Below are 22,937 nucleotides of genomic sequence, written 5' to 3'. Positions count from 1 at the left end.
TGAGTGCTATTGTATGCCTACCACCATGTGGACTTTATCTTATTTAATATTTTCAAGAACTAACTGTTAAGTATCATCAGCCTCAAAAGAAGTGGAAATAGGCACAGAGAGGCTAAGTTATTGCAAAGGCTGTACAGCTAAAAAGTAGCCAAGGTGGAATTCAAATACAGGTGTGTCTGCTTCCTAAGCCCCTGCTATGTGGAAAATGTGCCCCAAGCGCCCGGGGAACAATACTTCATGATGGTGTGGAAAGGCTCTTCCTCCACCCCCAGCTCGGGGTCTGACAGGCGGCTGATGATATCTGGAAGGAGATTATAGATTGCGTTGCCCTGTAAGACAGACAGAGCCATGTTAATTAAAGAGACAAGGTGACCTACATATTCCCTCTGCAGCAAGCCCTCAGTGCCTCTCTGCCTCTCTGCCTCTCACCTTGTGGGAGAGCTCGTTGAAGAAGTTCTTGGCCAGGGCAGCAATCTGAGGCCCGGGGTCGATGAGCAGCACCGCCATCTCGCTCACCTGCCCCTTCACCTTCACCATGTCCTTGAGGATCAGGTGGGTCATCACCAGCCCCGCTGTTTTCCGCACTTGCTGAGCAGGGTCCCGGAGGCTAGGAATGGAATTGCAGGCTGTGGGGACCAAGACCTCTGGACTACACCTTAACACTGGCAGAAAAAGCCCTCAGCAGGAATCAATTACCCCATGCTACGCCACTCCGGAAGCAGTCAGAAAGCTGTCTAGAGTTGAAAGCCGGAGTGAGGGAAAGAGGTGAAGCTTTTAACCAGAAATGTCAGTCCCACTGGGGTGACTCTTAGCCAGGGGCCTGTATAGGTTAAGTGTCAAGCAGATGTTCCAGGTGATGCCAAAGCCTAGGGGAAGAGTCTTGGTGATTCTCACACTGACTCTGGAGCTCTGGGGAACAGCTACCATGTTGTGAGGGATCTCTTACCGAGCATATAGATGAGGAGTCCAGGGGTCCACCAGATTGGGAAAGCGGATGGCCAGATCCCCAGTGGCAACCATGAGGTTAGACCGGACAATGGGAAGTGGAGACTTTTCTAGCATGGTGAACAGAAGACGAAGCTGGGAGTCGCAGAAAGTGGCACTAGGGGCAAGAAGAGGATCATCAGGGAAGTTCATCCCCATCTTTCTTGAGAAGGTGACAGCAACCCCAGGGCCTACCTGATCATGCAGAACTTGCCAAGGGCAAGTGAAGCAGCTGCAGAGAGGTCGGGGTTGCTGTATAGGCCTGGGTTGTTGCAGACTTTAAGTAAGAGTGGAACAAAGGCAGCCAGGGTCTGTTTGCCTGTTGGAAGAGTAACTGCAGGTTTGGGACAGGTTATCTCAGTTGGGGAGAAACTGCTGAGTGCAGCAATTTTTCTTACCATCCAACAGTTCCATCTCACAGATGCCTCGGATCAGTTCTGCCTCCGTGTCATCTGCTGTTGCCCCAACCAGCCCCAGCTCCTCCTCCATGGTGGTATCAGAGCTTGTATTCTAAAAGGAATCAAGCCGGGGACCATGGATAAATAGAGACATTTCTGATTCCAGCCCATACTTTATTTTGTATGAACAATGTGAAGAAAGGCAAATTCTTCAAAAGCATTTAGGGAATTACCAAATGTGTCTGTAAAGAGAAAGGATTCCTTAATTAAATAGGGAAACAATGAGGTCCCTGTTTTTAAGCTGCCAAAGCGTGTTTCTACACCTCTTCCTCATGGAAGACGTAACTTCCTATGTAGGGTAAACAGATGGACCATGTCAGACAATGCTTCAAAGCCACACAGCACAGTTTCCTCCAGTGCTGCAGGGCTCTGTATCTCATTTGTCTGTAAGACATCACTGCCTCTAGTGGAGAGAACACAAGGCCCCACTGGGGCCAGGCCGGTAATGAAAGCTGGTAGAAAAGGCGGGCGGGTGTGTGCATGTTCTAACAAACCCTGCCTGACAAAAAGCCTCTATTTTATGCTGAGGTCTCTAACTCCACACTCTGCGTTTACCTAAATCTTTCCTTCCTGGATGATCACTGATAGTTTCATCGTGTTCACACGAATCTTTCCTGGGGTAGTAGCCACAGAGAGGCAGAAATTCTTCGCTTCATGTAATAGCAGAGGAGCAGATTGCCAGAACCGATCAGCTCAGTTCTGAGCTGAGGTAATGAAACAAATCTGGAAAGCGCTTAGGACAGTCACACACCTTCTCCTTGGGATCCTTGGTCTTGTGCTCCTGTTCTTCCCGGAGAACTCGGCGTCGACAAAGCTCTCCACTCACTGCCTGCTCCAAGTGGACCAGCTGCTGCAGAGCCACATCCCCAGCCAGGGACAACAGGTTCATCAACATGAAAGTGGGGAGCATTGCGGAGGACTCCTCTGGAGGAGAGGGAGAGGGAAGGCAGGGCAAAGAGACATCCTTAAGTTCCATCAAGCCTGAATTTGGTTTTTACTGATCTTCCTGTTGCTCACATGCTATTCAAACCAGTGAAGTAGTAAGAGATGAGGGTGGGAACTGGCCCAACTTCAACTTGGACAAACAAGGGCTGTTGTAGGAAGTGGTGGTGGCAGTGGCTCCCAGCCCTGTAGGAAAACAGAAGCTGGCTGCCATGGTAGGTCAGCCCCTGCCCACTTACTTGGGTCCTCCTGACTGGTTCTTTTCTCTTCTAGCTTCTCCAGGGCCTGTTTTGCACAGCTTTGCAATATCTGGGCACAGATCACTTCGGGGCCCTCTGCCAGCTGGTAAATGAGGGTCACTGCCACCTCTTTGAATGGGATCCAGAGTGGGTCTGGGTGGACAAAGCCTGTAGTGGAGAAGGGAGAAGTTGTTCACTGCAACAACAGGCCCAACTCTGCCCAAGGCCTTTCCTGAGAGCTCACCTTTTGTGACCGTCTCCTGCAGTTGCTCAAACAACCTGTGTTCCTGAGGCAGCCGGAAGGGGGGGTGACGTTTGCCCAGAGAAGGCTGTGGAGAACAAGACAATGTGGGTGCTTGTATAGGGTGGACATGAGGACCTCCACTCTCCTGTTTGGAACCACCTCCACATACCTTTCTCCTGTCAGAGATGTTGGCAATGGCATGGCATACCTGCTGGGCCAGCCTGTAGTCCTGTGGAAACTTTTCATCCAGCCCTATGCTCACCAGTGTGTCTAAATTGCTTCCCACAATTTCTGGCTTTCCTCTAGGGGAAGGAAGCCCCAGAATTAAAGGCAGTTATGGGGGGAAGGGCCAATAGGGATAGGTACTAGCACCCCACACAGTGTCTAGAGCCTTGGAACACTACAGGGAGGCTCTGACCCAGGGCAAGCCCCTTGGGTCCTGTTGCTTTACTGAATCCCAATACTTCTGCTAGGCGGGAGGGCTGGTACTCTATTTTCTTTTTCATTTAGGTGGCTAACTCACAGCAGAGCTCAGCTGGGCCTCACTGTGATGACTGAAGGAAAAGAAGCCTTCTCAGAACCTTCCTTTGCTCTCCCACCCCACTGCCTGCTGGGGTGGGAGCCTCACCGTGCCATCATGCCAAGAAGCATGACAGAGGAACAGCGTTCTAGAGGAGAGCAGGTGACCTTCTCAGTGGCCCGTTCCCACAGCAGCTGGGTCACTGCTGGTTTCACCTCATCCTTCTGCACAAACTCACAGAGCTAAGGAGAAAAGACAAAGGGCTTCAGCCAAAAAATAACAATCCCTTTATCTTTGGTCCACTTCTCCGAAGATTACATTGAGAACCTGAAGTGGACAAAAGTAATACTTAGGAATGGAAAAAGAAAGAGGAGGCTCAAAATGTAAAGCTGGGGCTTGAGAGGCCCTTTTCTTTCCATTCTCTACTTTTCTACTCTCATGCCCTCAAAACTATATTTATTCAAGTGACACACCAAAACTGACCTTTTGAGTTCCATGTGGGTCCATAGTTCTAAGTATGGAGATTTCTAACAGATTTTCTTGCCGTTACCACAAACTTGTCATGTCTAAGATGGAAGCCATCATTCATCCTTGCCTTTTCATTTTGCCAATGGTATCAACACTCTCTGTTACATGTGCTTAAAATTTCAGTCACCCAATTTTTTTTTAATACAAATTAGTCACTTAGTCTTATCTATTTTTCCTTTAAAAATTTGTCTTCCATTAAGTTCATTCTGTAGCAATTTCTCCAGTCCCCAGTCTTCTTTTCCTTCTTTCCCTCATTACTGCCCACTATAGCAGCCTCCACTGGCCTTCCTGTTCCATAGGTCGGTCTCTCCAGCCTCTGCTTCCCCCAGGTCACTTTTGCTGCACCCCAATTTGCAGCTGCTTTCCCCTGCCTCTTGTAGGGCTTCTGCAGGTAACTGGCCTATGACATCGTGGGGCAATCGCCACCACCAGGCTGTTTTCTTTTCTCCAGTGAGGAGAAAAATGTGGCTGGCAGGAATGCTTTTCCCAGCGGGAGCTGGAGATTAGTGCCACCTCCACTCTTTGTGCCCACAATGCAAATGCTACAAAGCAGAATTGTCTCCCTAAAATGCTGGGTGCCTGGCTAACAGTTATAGTCCTAGACTCCTGAAGTCATTCAGAGACTTCCATAGTTTAGTTCCAGCCTACTTCCCAACTTTATTATCTTTTTCAGATGATTTTATTTTTTTTTGAGACAGAGTCTCACTTTGTCGCCAGGCAGTAGTGCAGTGGTGTGATCTTGGCTCACTGCAACCTCCGCCTCCCGAGTTCAAGCAATTCTCTTGCCTCAGCTTCCCGAGTAGCTGGGACTACAGATGCGCGCCACCAGGCCCAGCTACTTTTTATATTTCAGTAGAGATGGGGTTTCACTATGTTGGCCAGGATGGTCTCGATCTCCTGACCTCGTGATCTGCCTGCTTCAGCCTCCCAAAGTGCTGGGATTACAGGTGTGAGCCACCACGCCTGGCCTAATTTTTTTTTTTTGGAGATAGAATCTTACTCTATCGCCCAGATTAGAGTGCAGTAGTACAATCTTGGCTGACTGCAACCTCCACCTCCCGGGTTCAAGCAATTCTCCTATCTCAGTCTCCTGAGTAGCTGGGACTACAGGCTCCTGCCACTGTTCCTGGCTAATTTTTAGCAGAGACAGGGTTTCACCATATTGGTCAGGGTGGTCTCGAACTCATGACCTCAGGTGATCTGCCTGCCTCAGCCTCCCAAAGTGCTGGGATTATAGGCATGATCCACTGTGCCCAGCCAAGAGTATATTTTCTAGAGCTCTTATTGCCCGAGTTTGAATCTTTGCCACTAATTAGCTGTAATCAGCTATGTTCTTTAACCTCTCTGTGCCGCAGATTTCTCATTGTAAAATGCAGGTACCACCTCAGAGGGCTGCTACGAGGATTGAACAAGTTACCATGAGTAACGTGAGTGCGAGTGCCTGTCATATATTCAACACCGTATGAGCGATGTTATCCTATTGCTATGACAACCATTACCTGTAAACTTATTCTAGCACTTCATTATCTACCTGCTGCATTGCTCTAACAATGTTCTGTGGTTTTTGACTACCAACTAGCAGGTTCCTTTAAAGTTGGAAACATGAAAACAAAGAGTCTTATACTTCTTTCTGGGACTGAGTAAATTGCGAAATGCATAGTAATAACTCAATAATACTTGTTGAACGAAGAAAGGAAGAAAGCAGGAAGCCTTACAATTTCCTCAAGACACTGAATGGTCCCAACCGAGGCATCCACTAGCAGCAGAGAGAGATTCTGAATCAAAGCCTGGGCTTTGGCTCTGTGGAACAGTAGATATCAGGGGTAATTATAAGACTGGGAAGCTGAACTTAGCAAACAGTGATTAGGGCTATCCCACCAGTGTCAAATAACTGCTTTCCCTGGGAACCCAGCCCCACCCCAAGCCCCATTATGATGGACTGCCTATGGATCTGAACTCCTCTGGAGAAATGCACCTACCTCTTCCTTTAGGAGACAAGGGAAGTCCTGTGAGAAGCTGACCTTGGAAAAGTCAGCAAAGGCGAAAGCACCCCACATACCTGGCAGAGTCCCCTTTGGGGTTGAGGTAGAGTTGGCGGTAGGCATTAAGCACAGCTTCCCGGACACCAGGCTCCTTAGACCAGATGAGAGGCAGCATGCGGCGCACCCCAAACAGGGCCTGGGGTACCCCAAATTGGAAGACCATCACAAAGAATTCAATCACCTCCTGTACCACTGAGAGAACATGTATAAATGTCACCCATCTACTTGGCAAAACTTCCCCAATACCTAAAGACAGAACCTTTCTGAATGTAGCAAGATGCAAGTGGAGGCCTTCCTCACTTTCCCTGAGAATGTCGACTCCTCCTATAATGCCTTATCATGAAATACTATATGCATTAAAATGTATAAGCTGTAAGTGGCTAGAGGAAGCAAATAGAAATAAAAAACACTGCCTTTTTTTTTTTTAAGACACGGGGTCTTATTCTGTTGCTCCGGCTGGACTGCAGTGGCATGACCATAGCTCACTGCAGACTCAAACTCCTAGGCTCAAGCAATCCTCCTGCCCCAGCCTTCCCGGTAGCTGGAACTACAGGTGTGTGTCATCACACCAAGCTAATTTTTGTTTCTTTGTAGAGATGGGGTCTTGCCACGTTGCCCAGGCTGATCTCGAACTCTGGGCCTCAACCTGTCCTCCTGCTTTGGCCTCCCAATGTGTTGGGATTACAGGCATAAGCCATTGTGCCCAACTGAGAAGCCCTGCATTTTAAAGGAGTAGATAAGCTATATCAATAAAATATGGGCAGGAACTCCAAGATCCACGGCCGGGTACAGTGGCTCACACCTGTAATACCAGCACTTTGGGAGGCTGATGTAAAAGGATCACCTGAGCCCAGGAGTTTAAGACCAGCTTGGCCAACATAGGAAGACTCCATATCTATAATTAACAAAAATTTAAAAAAATTTAAAAATACAAAAGAACCCCAGCCTGTTCTTACAGAAGAGGACTCTGGCATACCTGTAGTTGTGTGTTCATACATCATCTTGCTGATGATGCCGATGGCCTCCGTAATCTTCCTGGAGAAGCTGTAGGCATCCTGCAGATACTGCACCAGCATCTCCTGCTTCACCAGTTCATCATTTCTCCTCGATTCCTCAGGCTCTGACACACTGGATTTGTTTTTACAGACAGTCTGTCCTGTGACCATGTTTCCTGTAGACTCCCGGGGATTCTTTTCTTGTGTGGAAGCTGCTGGGCCTAAGGAGTTAGAGAAGTACAGGATGGTTTCGTTTGTTCAAGGGGATACAGGAGAATCCAACAGCTGTCAACATCCCTGGATATTTATATATTTTCCTTCTTTTTTTTCTTTGGAGATGGGGGTCTCGCTCTGTTGCCCAGGCTGTGCAGTGGCATGATCACTGCTCACTATAGCCTCAACTTCGCTGGGCTCAGGTGATTCTCTCACTTCAGCCTTCCAAGCTGGGACTACAGGCATATGCCACCACACCTGGCTAATTATTTTGGTATTTCTTGTAGAGATGGGGGTTTTGCCATGTTGCCCAGGCTGATCTTGAACTTCTGGGCTCAAGTGATCCTCCTGCCTTGGCCTCCCAAAGTGCTAGGATTACAGGCGTAAGCCACCACACCTGGCCCTGGATATTTCTTTCCACAATGTGAAGACATGAAATTAGAACCTATTCTAAAATATCTTAATTTCTCAAAAACCAAACCTAAAGCCCTCTATGTTCTAGACAGTCACCCTGTGACTATCAATCTTAGGTCCATGGGCTGCTTCCATTCCAGAGCAGAAGTAATGCCAATTCATCTCTGGGCTCTTTCAGCACCAGGTTCTTAGCCAGGCCAATGGATGGCGTAAAGTAAATGCTCAGTTATTAGTTGATGTGTGCTGTTTATTGACTGAAAAAGGAAAACAATTACCTTTGAAGATAATTCCTAAGATATTCAACAGCCTGGTCTCCTCTGACTCCTCTGGGTCTGTATGACTGAAGAGTTCGGACTCCCGGAAGTGGCCTGTGGCTTCTCGAGTGAGGATGATGGCCTGTCTGAAAGAACACCAGCCTGTCAGCATCCAGAACGATGCTACTGCATTTGTAAGGGAGCTTACCTCATGACTCTATCAAGTCCCTGGACCTACTGCTCAGAGAAGAGGAGCTCTTAACACGTTTAAAAAGTTGTGCGACACCTACTAAGGGGTGGGGTTCAAAACACTTTTCCTATTCTCTTTCCCAATTGTTCATTTGCAAACACTTTTCCTATTTCTGAAGCTACAAGGCATTACGAGTCTTCAAAAACACGCCAATAAGACTTTTTAAAGTTTTCAAATCAGAAACCTATTCCAAATACCTGTTTAAAAACTTTCCTAAGTTTAGAAACAATGAACCTTCAATAATCAGTTCATTCAGGCACATCCATACAATAAGATTCTATGTAGGCGTAAAAAATAATGGGGACACGTGAGTCTAGGAATTCGAGATCAGCCTGGGCAACACAGGGAGATCCATCTGCAAAAAGTAAAAAAAGTTAGTCGGGTGCACCTGTGGGCTCAGCTATTCAAGGGAGCTGAGGTGGGAGGATCACTTCAGCCTGGGAGAGCAAAGATGCAATCAGTTGTGATCTTATCATTGTACTCCAGCATGGGCAACAGAGTGAGACCCTCTCTCTCAAAAAAAAAGGAGAGTGGGAAACTATTTATGTATAAATCTATATATTTTTTTAGAGACAGATTCTTGTTCTATTGTGCAGGTTGAAGTGTAGTGGCATGATCTTGGTGCACTACAACCTCCACTTCCTGGGTTCAAGTGATTCTCATGCCTCAGCTCCCAAAATAGCTAGGATATCAGGTATGTGCCACCACACCTGGCCAATTTTTGTAATTGTAGTAAAGATGGGGTTTTGCCATGTTGGCCAAGCTGGCCTCAAACTCCTGGCCTCAAGAGATCCACCAGCCTCAGGCTCCCAAAATGCTGGGATTACAGGCGTGAGCCACCACGCCCGGCCATGTATAATTTTTTTTTTTTTTTTGAGATGGAATCTTGCTCTGTCACCCAGGCTAGAGAGTAGTAGAACAATCTTGGCTCACTGCAACCTCTGCCTCCCGGGTTCAAGTGATTCTCCTGCTTCAGCCTCCCAAGTAGCTGGGATTACAGATGCGCACCACCACGCCTGGCTAATTCTGTATTTTTAGTAGAGACAGAATTTCACCATGTTGGCTGGGCTTGTCTTGAATTCCTGATCTTGTGATCCTCCTGCCTCAACCTTACAAAGTGCTGGGATTACAGGGATGAGCCACTGCACCCAGCCATAAATATTTTAAGAAACCACTGAAGGGCCGGGCGCGGTGGCTCAAGCCTGTAATCCCAGCACTTTGGGAGGCCGAGGCGGGTGGATCACAAGGTCAACAGATCGAGACCATCTTGGTCAACATGGTGAAACCCCGTCTCTACTAAAATTACAAAAAATGAGCTGAGCACGGTGGTGCGTGCCTGTAATCCCAGCTGCTCGGGAGGCTGAGGCCCGAGAATTGCCTGAACTCAGGAGGCAGAGATTGCGGTGAGCGGAGATCGCGCCATTGCACTCCAGCCTGGGTAACAAGAGCGAAACTCCGTCTCAAAAAAAAAAAAAAGAAAAAAAGAAACCACTGAGACACATAGTTAAGTGAAAAGAGCAAGACGGTAGATCAACGGGTAGAGAATTCTATCAGTTATGTAAAAGGGGGAAAAAAGCAAACATGTTTGTCTGCACTTTATCTTCTTCTTGCCATGTTGTCCAGGCTGGTCTCAAACTTGTGGGCTCAAGCAATCTTTGGCTCAGCCTCCCAAAGCATTGAGATTACAGGTGTGAGCCACCCCACCTAGCCCCAATTATTAACATTGCCTTCCTGTGGGAAGGGGAACTAAGTGGCTGGGAAACAGGTTTGGAGGGGACTTTTCAGGGCGTGCCCTTTTGTAATTTTAAATTTTGCACCATGTAAACCATACTACCTAATTTTTTTTTTTTTTTTTTTTTTTAGACAGAGTCTTGTTCTGTTGCCAGGCGCCAGGCTGGAGTGCAATGGCGTGATCTCAGCTCACTGCAACCTCCGCCTCCCGTGTAGCTGGGACTACAGGCGTGCGCTCCCATGCCCAGCTAATTGTTTTTTGTATTTTTTAGTAGAGACGGGGTTTCACCATGTTGGCCAGGATGGTCTTGATCTCTTGACCTTGTGATCCACCCTCCTCGGTCTCCCAAAGTCCTGGGATTACAGGCTTGAGCCACCGCGCCCGGCCCCTAATTTTTTAAAAGTATATTTCAGCTTTTAACAAAGCTGTTTTTTAAAAAAATCATTTAAGTCAGGCCCAGTGGCTTACGCCTGTAATCCCAGCACTTTGAAAGGCCGAGGTGGGCATATCCCTTGAGTCCAAGAGTTTGAGACCAGCCTGGGCAACATGGCAAAACCCCATCTCTACAAAAAAAATACAAAAAACTTAGCCAGGGTGGTAGTACCCATCAGTAGTCCTAGCTACCCGGGAGGCTGAGGTGGGAGGAACACATGTGCCCAGGAGGTGGAGGCTACAGTGAGCTCTGACTGTGCCACTGCACTCCAGTACAGGTGACAGAGTGAAACCTTGTCTCAAAAGGAATAAATAAGTAAAATTAAATTAAAATTAAAAGTTTTATTCTAAGCCAAGTGCGGTGGCATTCACCTACAGTCCCAGTTAGTGCTTGGGAGGCTATTGTAGGAGGATCACCTCAACCCAGAAATTCAAGTTCAGCCTGGGCAACAAAGGCCCTGACTCCATTAAAAACAAAAAAAAACAAAGAAAGGCCGGGCGCGGTGGCTCAAGCCTGTAATCCCAGCACTTTGGGAGGCCGAGGCGGGTGGATCACGAGGTCAAGAGATCGAGACCATCCTGGTCAACATGGTGAAACCCCGTCTCTACTAAAAATACAAAAAATTAGCTGGGCATGGTGGCACGTGCCTGTAATCCCAGCTACTCAGGAGGCCGAGGCAGGAGAATTGCCTGAACCCAGGAGGCGGAGGTTGCGGTGAGCCGAGATCGCGCCATTGCACTCCAGCCTGGGTAACAAGAGCGAAACTCCGTCTCCAAAAAAAAAAAAAGAGGACAGTAAAGAGACATCAAACAAGCCACTCTCTAGCCTTTTAAAAACAGCCCAGTTAGTTAAGAAGTAAATAAATAACAAATAACCTGTGGCTGAGGTTTAGGAATACTTGTTGGCAGCTGGGCACAGTGGCTCATGGCTGTAATCCCAGCACTTCGGGAGGCTGAGGTGGGTGGATCACCTGAGATCAGGAATTCAAGACCAGCCTGGCCAACACGGTGAAACCTCGTCTTTACTAAAAATACAAAAATTAGCTGGGTGTAGTGGCGTGCGCCTGTAGTCCCAGCTACTTGGGAGGCTGAGGCAGGAGAATTGCCTGAACCCGGGAGGTGAAGGTTGCAGTGAGCCGAGATCCTGCCACTCTACTCCATCCAGCCTGGGCAACAGAGTGAGACTCTGTCTCAAAAAAACAAAACAAAACCAAAAAACCACCACTTGTTGTCAGCTATAAGGGCTTTTGTTGTTAAGCTGTTCTGAAGTTTTAGAGTCACAAAAACACTAGGAGAAATCTTTTCTCTAAGATCAGGATTCATAGGAGGTTTGAAGATTAAGGTAGTATTAGGCAAGTTTGATATTATTAGCTCATGAAATTTGGAATTAGAAAGTCATTAAAGATCATAAGATCTAATCAATTTCTTATTTTACAGATAATGAAACTGAGGCCCAAAAATTCAAGCAACTTATTCAAGATCATACAACTAGAACTTACAAACTTATAGGCGCTCTTCTTCAGTTGAAGGAGGACTAATGTTTGATAATATTGTTAACATTCAATTATTCCAGTAGTTTCTTGAAACATTTATAAAGTAGAAACACATGCTTAATTGTGGACTATGCACGGTCATACCATTGCTACATGAAAACATCTACCATCATCTGGTGGCAGCATATCTGAGTGCAGTTCATTTAAAAGAAACATTATGTTAGTTTCTCAAAAGTTAACTCTAAGCATCAACATGAAGAATATCCCATTGTTTTGCCTACTTGTAACTAGCTTTGGCAAGCAGTTGACAGATGCGTCCTTTCACCTCTTCAGTGGTCTCTGTATTGGCAATTTGCTCAGGAATCTCCTCCTCTTCCTGGGGAAGCTGGAGAAGCTGATGCAGGGTAGACTTCAACTCTGGCAGCATGGCTTCCCATTCCTCCTCTGGGTCCAGCACTGCAGCTGAATGACAGTCTCACTTAGTCTCTTTCACTGGGGTTTCTGACTGCAAGAAGCCTGCCTGGGGTTAGCACTCCGAGGCAGTAACTACTTACAAGCAGCTGCAGTTCGCCTCTGGGCCCTCATCTCCTGTAATTTCTGGGCCTCCTTCTGCAGTGGTCCAGCAAGATCAGTATCGCTAAGCTATAAAATGAATAGCAGGGTCAGTAAATGATATAATTTCATCCCTGTTTCCATTTAATTCCTTCTCTTTTGGTGGACCAAGTCTACTTACCTTGCAGGAAAAAGGATTATTGGCTAGAAAACTGGCCAGCAGCTGGATGGCATTTTTACATACTAGCACTGACTTGTCTGCCAGACGTCCCACAGCTAAAGCTACCACTGCCTGGAAACGTGTCAGGGGCAGAGCCTGTGTAGAGGAGGAAGAGAAGAAGCTGCTCAAGTCCCATGTCATCCATTTTGTTCAAGATGAGTTTAAGTATACTCCAAATTGAGCTACTCACTCACTCTAAAAAACCTTTCTACAGAATATAAATTAGGAGTGCTCCTTGTAGTGACAAGACACATTGGAGTCCTTAGAGGGAGCCAGGCATCCTTGTCCTTGGTAGAGGAAGACTTTTATTACTGATAATAAAAAAGTGAATTCTAGACTTCTTTGGACAGACATTTACCTTCAACACTGGATTCTTCTTTACGCTGGTATAGAGAGGCCTACCATATGTCTTTGCCACATAGAAGGCTGCTTACCTTCTGCTGGACAATTCGGGTGAAGAGCTGCAAAACACGGCTCCGCACAAAGGAGTTGACATCGTGGCCATGGGCTTGTAAAGCATCCAAGAACTGGTCTCTGGTGTCTCGGGCTGCTTCCTCCAGCTGATCGCCGTTCAGAACCTGCAGTACCATCTCTGCCATGGCTGCTAGCACAGCATTACGCATCATGTAATTCTAAGAGACAGGTGCACAGAGGGGATAAGGCATTTAGTCAAGGCGAAGCTTGCTTGTGCTTGGCCGTAACTTTTCTGATTAACTGGCTAGGTATTTGATCCTGAGGTCAAAGGAAAAAGCTGAATCCCAAAGAGGACTTCTTGCTCAGAGAATGCTGGAACAAACAAGTGCCAAAAACCATTTTTTTTCATAGGACTCACACAGGAAAGCATGGCAGTAGTAGCTGAATATAAAAATCACATCTACTTACCAGCACACACTTGAAAAGCATTTATGACTACCCTTCAGCTGAGGTCTCAAAGCCTTTGTGGTTGTTGTTTTTTTTGAGGCACAGTCTTTCTCTGTTGCCCAAGCTGGAGCACAGTGGTGCGATTTTGGCTCACTGCAACCTCTGCCTCCTAGGTTTAAGCGATTCTCCTGCCTCAGCCTCATGAATAGCTGGGACTACCAGCGCCTGCTAATTTTTGTATTTTTAGTAGAGACACGGTTTCACCATGTTGGCCAGGCTGGTCTCGAACTCCTGACCTCATAATCCGCCTGCCTTGGCCTCCCAAAGTACTAGGATTACAGGCATGAGCCACTGCTCCTGGCCATTTTGTTTTTTGAGACGGAGTCTTGCTTTGTCACCCAGGCTGGAGTAGGGTGGTGTGATCTTGGCTCACTACAACCTCCATTTCCTGGGTTCAAGCAATCCTCCCACTTCACCCTCCTGCTAGCTAGGCTTACAGGCATGTGCCACCACGCCCAGCTAATTTTAAAAATATTTTTAGGAGAGACCAGGTTTCACTATGTTGGCCAGGCTAGTCTTGAACTCCTGACCTCAAGTGATCCACCCACCTCAGCCTCCCTTAAGGGTTGGGATTACAGGCGTGAGCCACCAAACCCAGCCTCAAAGCCTTTGATTCTTACTAATAAATATCCCCTCCTTTTCCTCCCACTCTCCTTCCAATGCTTTACTGTCAGAAAATGAGACAGAAACATGGAAATCAGCCTTAGGGTGCCAAGAAGTCCAATACATAATCTGATGGAGAAGCAAGATTAAGGTTTTGCCCGGCCAAGAACCAAAAAATAGGGTCTTGCACAAAGAGTAAATTAGATGAACATGTGGACTGTCTTTGTCCTTGACATTCACCTACGAGTACCTAACATCTGTTTGGGAATCAGCCAGGTTAGCATTCAGGGATGAGAGAGAATTGAGAGAGATGACATGGGTTGATTTGAGAAAGCTCATGGTTTGAGAAAGTAAGGCAAGCCAGTTGGTGGGAAGATGATTTATCCTGAGAAATACATGGGACTCAATCAAAGCTGAGGGCTAGGCATGGCAGCGCCAGTAATTCCAGCACTTTGGGAGGCTGAGGCAGGAGGGTTGCCTGAGACCAGGAGTTTGAGACTAGCCTGGACAATATGGCAAGATTCCATCTCTACAAAAAAATAAAAAAATTAGTTGGGCATGGTAGTATGTGCCTGAAGTCACAGCTACTTGGAAGGCTAAGGTGGGAGGACTGCTTGAGCCCAGGAATCGAGGCTGCAATGAGCTATAATGGCACCACTGTACTCCAGCGTGGGCGACAGAGCCAGACTCTGCCTCCAAAAAATAAAAAATAAATAAACCAAAGCTGAGTTGCTCTTACTAGACTTAAGCTGCAGAAATGTCATCTCTCCTACCAGAACTGGATAAAAGCAATATGAATTGAAAGACTAATAGATTAATAAAAAGCACCTTACTCAACAAACTTGACCTGCTTCTCTACAGAAAGGAAATGTCACAATGATAAATCTACACAACTTGTCAAAGCTACTTTCTTGTTCTGTTAAGAAACAGCCTTTCAATACTGGACTTCAAATCCGCGGAAGAAGCTTAGAGATCCCTAGGGGACCACCTACCTCTCCATCCAGGTGATCTAGCAAAATGCACATGCTAGACATCAGGATAGCTGGGACACGTTCTGCTAATTCTGTCAGGAATGCTGCAAAGCCCTTTGTCCCTGAAGGATCTCGACTCAACTCTTGGGGACACTTTTGTCCAATCTCTCTACACAGAGAAGAAAACACAGCCACAGCAACACAGCTCAATTATTCAGTTCCCAGTAGGGAAGGTAAGACAGGTATCTAATATCTGAAGGAAGCTACTGCTGCACAGACAATGTATTTCCAATCTTTCTTTATTCCCTCCCTGAAGAAAATGAGCAAGAGAAACTTTGAGATGGAAGAGTCACCTTACAATCTCTCCCACTATGCTCTTCATTCCATAGTCAGTTGCCCATAGACTCACAGCTGCGACCAGTACAGGTGCCAGGTGTTCAAAGTGCTGCAGCATCTGGATGATCTTCACCGTGGCACCTGTGGAAGTACTAAGCATGAGAAATTATGGGCAAAATGAAAAAAGGCAGGGCAAAGTGAAAGGTGACTTACTGAGCATATGGTTGTAACGGGTCAAGGCTACACCAAGCAGGTGTGTTATGGCTTCCCGAGTGGGGCGGTTCTTCTGGTGACTAATAGTGGGATTCTCCAGAAGGCGGTAGCAACAGCCAGTAACCAAACTGCGAAAGGAAGAGTGTGAGATGATGAAAGCAGCTGTCTGGATCCACTTATATTGGCGCCCTGCCCTGCCTCATTCACTATCCCTACTGCTCCCAAAGTCAGGGTCTTCTAGTTTTCTTTATTCTAGCTATGACCTTCTATACCAGGTTGCTTTGCTTTGCTGACCCCACTTAGGTACTCCTTCCTTCAAGATTACCAACTTCCAACAAGCTGTGATGCTGACAAAGAACCTGGATATATGATAAAAGTACGACAAAGTCACCAATGACTTCTCATTCCTAAATATAACAACTGATTCAATCCTCATCTCAATTCAGCTTTCACAGCTGCATGTGATACAGTTACTCACTTTCCTCTTGAAATAAATGCTTCATCTGGCTTCCAGGACACAAGAACAAGACTCCTTTCTCAGTTTCTTTGGCTAGTTCCTCACACTCTTTTTTTTTGAGACAGTGTCTGCCTCTGTTGCCCAGGCTAGAGTACAGTGGCACGATCATAGCTCACTGCATCCTTGACCTCCTTGTAGCTCAGGTGATGCTCCCACCTCAGCCTCCACCATGCCCAGCTAATTTTTCTATTTTTTGTAGAGACACGATTTCACTATGTTGCCCAGGCTGATCTCAAACTCCTAGCTCTAGCGATCCTCCTGCCTCAGCCTCCCAAAATGCTAGGATTATAGGCATGAGAGCCGTGCACCCAGCTTCCTCACTCTTAATTAATGCTGGAATGTCCTAGGGTACCAGTTCGAGGATTTCTGTTCTCTTTTGGCTACACTTACTGATTTCATTCAGTCTCACAGCTTTGAATACTATTATATTCCCAAATGTGTTATCCCTAGCTCAGACCTCTTTCCTGAAGTGCAGATCTATATATTCAACAGCCGAATCTGACAACTTTATGTGGCTAATAAAAATACCTCAAACTTTGTGTGTCTAAAACAGAACTTCGGATCTTCCTCCCAAAACACCTATTCACAGCCTTCTCCTTATCTCAGTTGCCAGTAACTCTAGTCTTCCAAATGCTCAGGCCAAAACCCAGGAGAGTCATCCTTCATTGGACTCTCCCTCACACCTCACACCCAGTCTGTTAGCAAATCCTGTAAGCTCCACTTTAAGGAAAAAGTATAGAACCCAACTACTTCTCCACATCTCCACTGCCATGCCTTGGTCTAAGAGACCATCATCTCTTGCTTGAGTTACCGGAAAAGCCTCTTAACGGGTCTCTTGCTTCCCCTTTCCCTCCATAGTTTATTTCAATATAACAGCTGGAATGGCCCTGTTAAAGTGCAAGTCAGATCACCTCACTGCCCTGCTTGGAAACCCCAGGGTCCATCTCACTCTGAGGAAATGCCAAAGACACAATGATGCCCTCAAGAACCTGCGGTCTGGCTCCCCACTGCTCCCATGGCCTCATAGCCTAGCCCTCTTCTCCATTCTCAGCTGCCAGCTCTCTGGCATCCTTGCTATTGCTAGTACATGCTGGACACACTCCCTCCTCAAGGTCTTCACATTTGCTGTTCCTTTTCCTTGCCCTTGCTATTCCTCCACATATTCTCACAGGCCTCATTCACCTCCTCTGGGTCTTTGCTCAAATGTCACCATCTCAGAGAAGTCTTATTAGAGTAGCTGATTGATTGATCTAGCTATCTGTTTTTTTTTGAGACAGGATTTTGCTCTTGTTGTCGAGGCTGGAGTGCAATGTTGTGATCTCAGCTCACTGCAACCTCCACCTCCTGCGTTTAAGTGATTCTCCTGCCCCAGCCTCAAGTAGCTGAGATTACAGGCACTTGCCACCACACCCAGCTAATGTGTGTGTGTGTGTGTGTGTGTGTGTGTGTGTGTGTGTGTGTGTGTGTGTTTTTAAAGTGGAGACAGGGTTTCATCATGTTGGCCAGGATGGTCTTGATTCCTGACCTCAGGTGACCCACCTTCCTTGGTCTCCCAAAGTGCTGGTATTATAGATGTGAGCCACTGTGCCTGGCCTAGGGTAGCTGATTTAAAAATCACAACCTTCTTCCATCAAACTTTTATTTTAAAAATAGACTCTATAGTACAGACTCTAAGAGGGCAGAAACTTTTGTTTCCAGTGCCTCTAATGGTGCCAGCTGCACAACTAGGAGATTCTCAGTAAGTACTGTTTTAGGAATAAAGAAACGGGCATTTAGAGATGAAAGGGATTCATCTGACTTTCTAACATTTCATTATCCAATTCTTAGCAACTCCATGTTATGATTATACTTTTATTACAGATAGAACTGAGGGATGATGTAATCCTAGCACTTTGGGAGGCAGAGGTGGGCGGATCAAAAGGTCAGGAGTTTGAGACCAGCCTGATCAACATGGTGAAACCCCGTCTCTACTAAAAATACAAAAAATTATCCAGGTGTGGTGGCAGGCACCTGTAGTCCCAGTTCCTTAGGAGGCTGAGGTAGGATAATTTCTTGAACCTGGGAGGTGGAGGTGGCAGTGAGCCGAGATCATGTCACTGCACTCCAGCCTGGGCGATAGAGCAAGACTCCATCTCAAAAAAAAAAAGAAAAGTTAGCTGGACATGGTGGCAGGCACCTGTAGTCCCAGCTACTCGGGAGGCTAAGGTGCAGTGAGCTGGGATCACACCACTGCACTCCAGCCTGGGCAACAGAGTAAGACTCTGTGTAAAAAAAAAAAAAGAACTAAGGGATGAAATGAAGTATTAAAAGGCAGATCAGCTGGGTGCAGTGGCTCATGCCTCTAATCCCAGCACTTTGGGAGGCTGAGGCAGGTGGATCACTTGAGGTCAGGAGTTCAAGACCAGCCTGGCCAACATGGAGAAACTCATCTCTACTAAAAATATGAAAATTAGCTGGGTGTGGTGGCAGGCGCCTGTAATCCCAGCTACTCGGGAGGCTGAGGCAGGAAAACCACTTGAACCCAGGAGGTGGAGGTTGCAGTGAGCTGAGATTGCACCATTGCACTCCAGCCTGGGTGACAAGAGCAAAACTTCATCTCAGAAAAAAAAGGGCATATCTAGCAACAGAGCCTCACTCTCACAGCTCAGTATTATCTGTAGCCATCCACCCTACCCACCTGACAAATTCTTCTTCAATTATTGAGTGGTTCCACAGGTGACGGATGTCCAACTGAAGTAGCTGTGTTAAAAGCTGAAGAATTGGTTGCCTCTCTTCTTCCCAGTCAAAGCCATGGGCTGCCTTGATCCGAGCTTTCTTACCCTAAAAAGGATCATGTATATATTGAGGAAAAAATAAGGGAACAAAGAGGGTCAATATCTGCCAGTCTGAGTGCCCAAATAATCCAGTATCAAGACAAGATAGAAGGTAATATGGAAGAAGTATTATACATTCCACAGTGCTATCTATCTAGGAAGAAAATGTGTGATACTTTTGGGTTCTTCCTCCTAAACTCTCAATGAGGACAGAAAGGATTCATAGGATCACTGGATTCCCGTTTCCCATCCGTTCCCCTAGCTCCCCAGACCCCATATAAAGTGAGCCCAAAACTTCAAATTTACCTTCCCACCAAGGTCCAGGTCCATGAGGTTTGTCTGGCTGGTCACGGTCTCAAAGGCTTCCAAGAGTCGTATCAGAGCATAACAGTTCATTTTGAGGGCATTTAGATGAGCATTTCGATCTGATACACTCAAGGTTGTATCATCCAGGATAGCTGGAAGCTCCTGGGAGTGGCGGGATACCACTATGAGGGGTAGAATCTTGGAGTCAGTTTCACTCACTTCTTTCATATACCCCAACTTCAAAACACCCAGTACTTGCAGCCATCAGATTACCAAAGATCTATGTTTCATCTCTCAGTGGTCATAATACGAGCTAAGTCCTTTGGGACCCTTGGCCATGATACCCTGAACATGCCCTGTTCCTACTCTCTCCCTCCAGTTACCAAAATTTCTCTCCAGCAACTGGAAGAATCACCCCTATTATAAAGAGGTAACTCAAAAGTAGGAAAAAGTTCTTGTTGGTCTGCCCTTACAGTGAACACACATAACTCTGTATTGCCCACCAAGATTACAGACCTTTAAAGGCCAAAGGTCCCTGGGCTTAGCCAAACCAACTGAATCACAACAGCCTTGATATCATCATGTGGCTGATAAAATGCAGGAAATAATAAACAAATGACAACAAACACCTTCCATCCCCTACCCGCTGACCCACAAATACCTTTTATCAGGAATTCCAGAGTATCTTCTTTGAGGCCAGGATCTATACTTCGAAAGTGACTATGAGGGAAAGAAAGTGTGGGGGTGAGATAGGGAGGAGACTGCAGAGCCCTTTCTAAGAGATCAGATCTAACCTGTGGAATATAATGTTAAAAAACACATGTGAAATTGTTCAACTGAATAAATATGAGGCAGGTTGGGCACATGCTCATCAGTAGAGACATCAATACCCAGAAGCATTTATCAGTGAACCTATAACTTAGGAAGTTTCAGGACTAACATGCACAATTAGGACAAACAGCCACCAGTTCTTTTTTGTTTTTTGAGACGGAGTTTCACTCTTGTTACCCAGGCTGCCCAGCTAATTTTTTGTATTTTTAGTAAAGACAGGGTTTCACCATGTTGACCAGGATGGTCTCGATCTCTTGACCTCGTGATCCACCGCGCCTGGCCCACCAGTTCTTTTTAAAGTACCAGCTGGGTGTTTCACTTACTGTAAAATGCTGTAGATAGTATCAAAGTGCTCCAGCACAGCCAGGGGCCCCTGAGCTCGGAAGGCAGCCTGAAATGCTATGAAGATGAAAAAATTAATAAATTTGGAAGAGAGAGAGGACTTTTTATTAAATTCTACCCATGGCAGAAAACTCAGTTTGTTGTTTTTATTGGTAGAATCACGCAAAAAAGAGACAAACAGTTCACTTCAGTGTAACCTATAATGATGACGACGTATTTGTTACGACTAGAGCCTTGTTTGAGCTTCACCACACCTGAGCTAAAGGGGACAGCATTAACCCTATTTTACATCTTAGAGTGGCTGTATGACTTGTCCAACTTATAGTAGTTAGGAGTGAACACAAACTCAGGATCTTAAAAAAGAAAAAAAAGTTTATCCATTTATGCCCTTTTTCTGCTTCAGGATCCCACAATGCACTTAGTTGTCAGGTCTCCTTAAGTAGTTAAGTTTTGGGGGAGTCAAAAGTTATATATGCAGATTTCTTACTACACAGGGGTTGTCGTCCCTAACCCCCACATTGTTCAAGGGTCAATGGTAGGTATGAATGTCAAAACTGATTGAGATAATCCATGCAAACCAGTCAGAACAATACTTAGCACATGTTAGGTGGTTTGAATGTGCCCCATAATTCGTATGGTGGAAATATAATCCCCAACATGACAGTGTTGGAAGGTAAGGTCTAATGGGAGGTGTTTAGATTATGAGGGCTCCACCCTCTTGAATATATTAATACCATTATAAAAAGGGCTCTAGGGAGCAGGTTCATTTGTGCCTTTCTGCCTTCTGCCTTGAGACAATGCAGCAAGAAGGCCCTTGCCAGTTACTGGTGCGTTGATTTGGGACTTCCCAGTCTCCAGAAAAAACTGTGAGCCAATACATTTCTGTTCATTTTAAATGTCCAGACTCAGGCTTTCAGTTATAACAGCATAATTTTTCTCAGTCCATTTTCTACATATCGTATTTCCATTGTTGAGTTCATATCACATATTCACTTCTCTGTTCTGCTTTTTAAAATTTAGCATTACAAAAAGTGTATTAGAAACCTTGGCAAACAATTTTGTTTTTGAGACAGGGTTTCGCTGTGTTGCCCAGGCTGAAGTGCAGTGGCAGGATCATAGCCTTCTGCAGACTCAAACTTCTGGGTTCACATGATCTTCTTGCCCCAGCCTTCGGAGTAGCTGGGACTACAGGAAGTGCCATCACACTCGGCCTTGTATCTATCTTAATTAAGTTACTATTCCCCTATTGTTAGATATTGTGACACTTCTTATTCCACTAATTAACAACAACAACACACACTTACCTGGCAAATCTAGGTTAAATCAACCTTCTGGTTACTCCATTCATGTAACCACACAAATAAAAATGGCCTGAGAAAAACACACAAACATGCCAACTACTAACTCATGACTACTAATCTGAAGTGGGCCTTCACACACCCAAGTCTATTTACTTTCTTTTAGGCAATTATTTCACACCTATCCTCTGCTCATAACACCATGATCTTCCTCCCAAACTCACTCTCAGTTAAAAGCTTTCCCTTCTTATTGAGGAAACAGAAGCAGACAGAAGAGAACTTTCGACTGCCCCAAGCTCTATATTTACCTGCACTAGTTGCATCTGTGTCCATATACTCTGCCTTTTTTTTTTCTTCCTACTGTGGCTAAACGGTCCATGTCCTGTAAAGCCATTTCCTCCCTGTGTACCAAATCACATAACTCTCTTACCTACTAAAGGTACTGCACCCTCTTCCTCTGCATTATTAGCTTTTCCCTCTATGATCACTCCTACTCAACATACACACGTAATGCTGCCCATATTAAAACAAATACATTATATAAATTCATCATCTCTAATCTCTCTCATTCCATTTTCTTAAAAACCTATTCCAAGCAGGCTTTTGCCCCCAGCATCCTATGAAATAGCTTTGTCAAGATTACCAGTGACTATGACATCAATAAACCCAATAGTTAATTTGCAGTTGACCTCTCTTGCATTTTTGAAATGCTCTATTTATTTGGCTTCCATTTAGCTCCTTGATTCAATTTCTGCTCATTGACTGCTTAATTTCTTCTACTGGTTCTTTGCCATCTTCCTAACCTCTAAATGCTGGACTGTCTCAGGTCTTGGTCTTCAAACTGCTTCTCTTCTCCATCTAAACTCACTCCAATCTCATGGCTTTAAATGTTGTCTACGTGCTGAGTACTAAAACCTAAATGTGTATCTTTTAGCTGACACCTCTCCCTTGAACTCCACACTCACATAAACAACAATCTAAACCTCTTCCTCCCATATTCTACCCCATTTCAGTAAATGGTAACTTCATTCTTCTAGTTGCTTAAGTCAAAAAGCCTTGTAAGGTTGGGCGTGGTGGCTCAGGCCTGTAATCCCAGCATTTTGGGAGGCTGAGGAGGGCAGATCACGTAAGGCCAAAAGTTCAAGACTAGCCTGGACAACATTAGCTGGGCGTGGTGGTGCACACCTATAATCCTAGATAGGTGGCTGAGGCATGAAAATTGCTTGAACCTGGGAGGCAGAGGTTACAGTGAGCCAAGATCATGTCATTGCTCT

At 45.7% G+C, this 22,937-nt stretch overlaps 1 protein-coding gene and 1 non-coding gene across 3 annotated transcripts in view; both read right to left on the bottom strand.

Annotated features, from left to right (window-relative positions):
• Positions 1-22,937, bottom strand: part of NCAPD2 (non-SMC condensin I complex subunit D2) — a 32,971-nt gene that overhangs the window by 3,006 nt on the left and 7,028 nt on the right. Inside the window, exons 3-27 of one of the 2 annotated variants that reach the window (XM_054238052.2) lie at positions 20,347-20,422; positions 19,854-19,912; positions 19,193-19,374; positions 18,751-18,893; positions 15,557-15,684; positions 15,361-15,484; positions 15,029-15,176; positions 12,947-13,144; positions 12,474-12,608; positions 12,295-12,382; positions 12,022-12,202; positions 7,855-7,979; positions 6,934-7,173; positions 5,975-6,149; positions 5,631-5,715; positions 3,496-3,629; positions 3,037-3,169; positions 2,868-2,952; positions 2,624-2,791; positions 2,194-2,366; positions 1,383-1,494; positions 1,180-1,303; positions 947-1,102; positions 430-607; positions 235-329 (exon numbers count right to left, since the gene is read on the bottom strand). In XM_054238052.2, coding sequence (XP_054094027.2) covers positions 235-329; positions 430-607; positions 947-1,102; positions 1,180-1,303; positions 1,383-1,494; positions 2,194-2,366; positions 2,624-2,791; positions 2,868-2,952; positions 3,037-3,169; positions 3,496-3,629; positions 5,631-5,715; positions 5,975-6,149; positions 6,934-7,173; positions 7,855-7,979; positions 12,022-12,202; positions 12,295-12,382; positions 12,474-12,608; positions 12,947-13,144; positions 15,029-15,176; positions 15,361-15,484; positions 15,557-15,684; positions 18,751-18,893; positions 19,193-19,374; positions 19,854-19,912; positions 20,347-20,422 — 3,445 coding nt within the window. The remainder of the gene's footprint in view (positions 1-234; positions 330-429; positions 608-946; positions 1,103-1,179; positions 1,304-1,382; positions 1,495-2,193; positions 2,367-2,623; positions 2,792-2,867; positions 2,953-3,036; positions 3,170-3,495; positions 3,630-5,630; positions 5,716-5,974; positions 6,150-6,933; positions 7,174-7,854; positions 7,980-12,021; positions 12,203-12,294; positions 12,383-12,473; positions 12,609-12,946; positions 13,145-15,028; positions 15,177-15,360; positions 15,485-15,556; positions 15,685-18,750; positions 18,894-19,192; positions 19,375-19,853; positions 19,913-20,346; positions 20,423-22,937) is intronic. The other variant, XM_078338705.1, reaches the window with a different exon arrangement.
• On the bottom strand, positions 19,452-19,780 carry LOC118144729 (small nucleolar RNA U85). The gene has a single exon (XR_004729468.1). It is a non-coding gene; the product is annotated as a small nucleolar RNA U85 (small nucleolar RNA).

This window comes from Callithrix jacchus, chromosome 9, assembly GCF_049354715.1.
Source record: "Callithrix jacchus isolate 240 chromosome 9, calJac240_pri, whole genome shotgun sequence".
NCBI classification, from domain to species: Eukaryota; Metazoa; Chordata; class Mammalia; order Primates; family Cebidae; genus Callithrix; species Callithrix jacchus.
The sequence above is the reverse complement of the archived record's forward strand: the minus strand, read 5'-3'. Positions and strand labels throughout refer to the sequence as shown.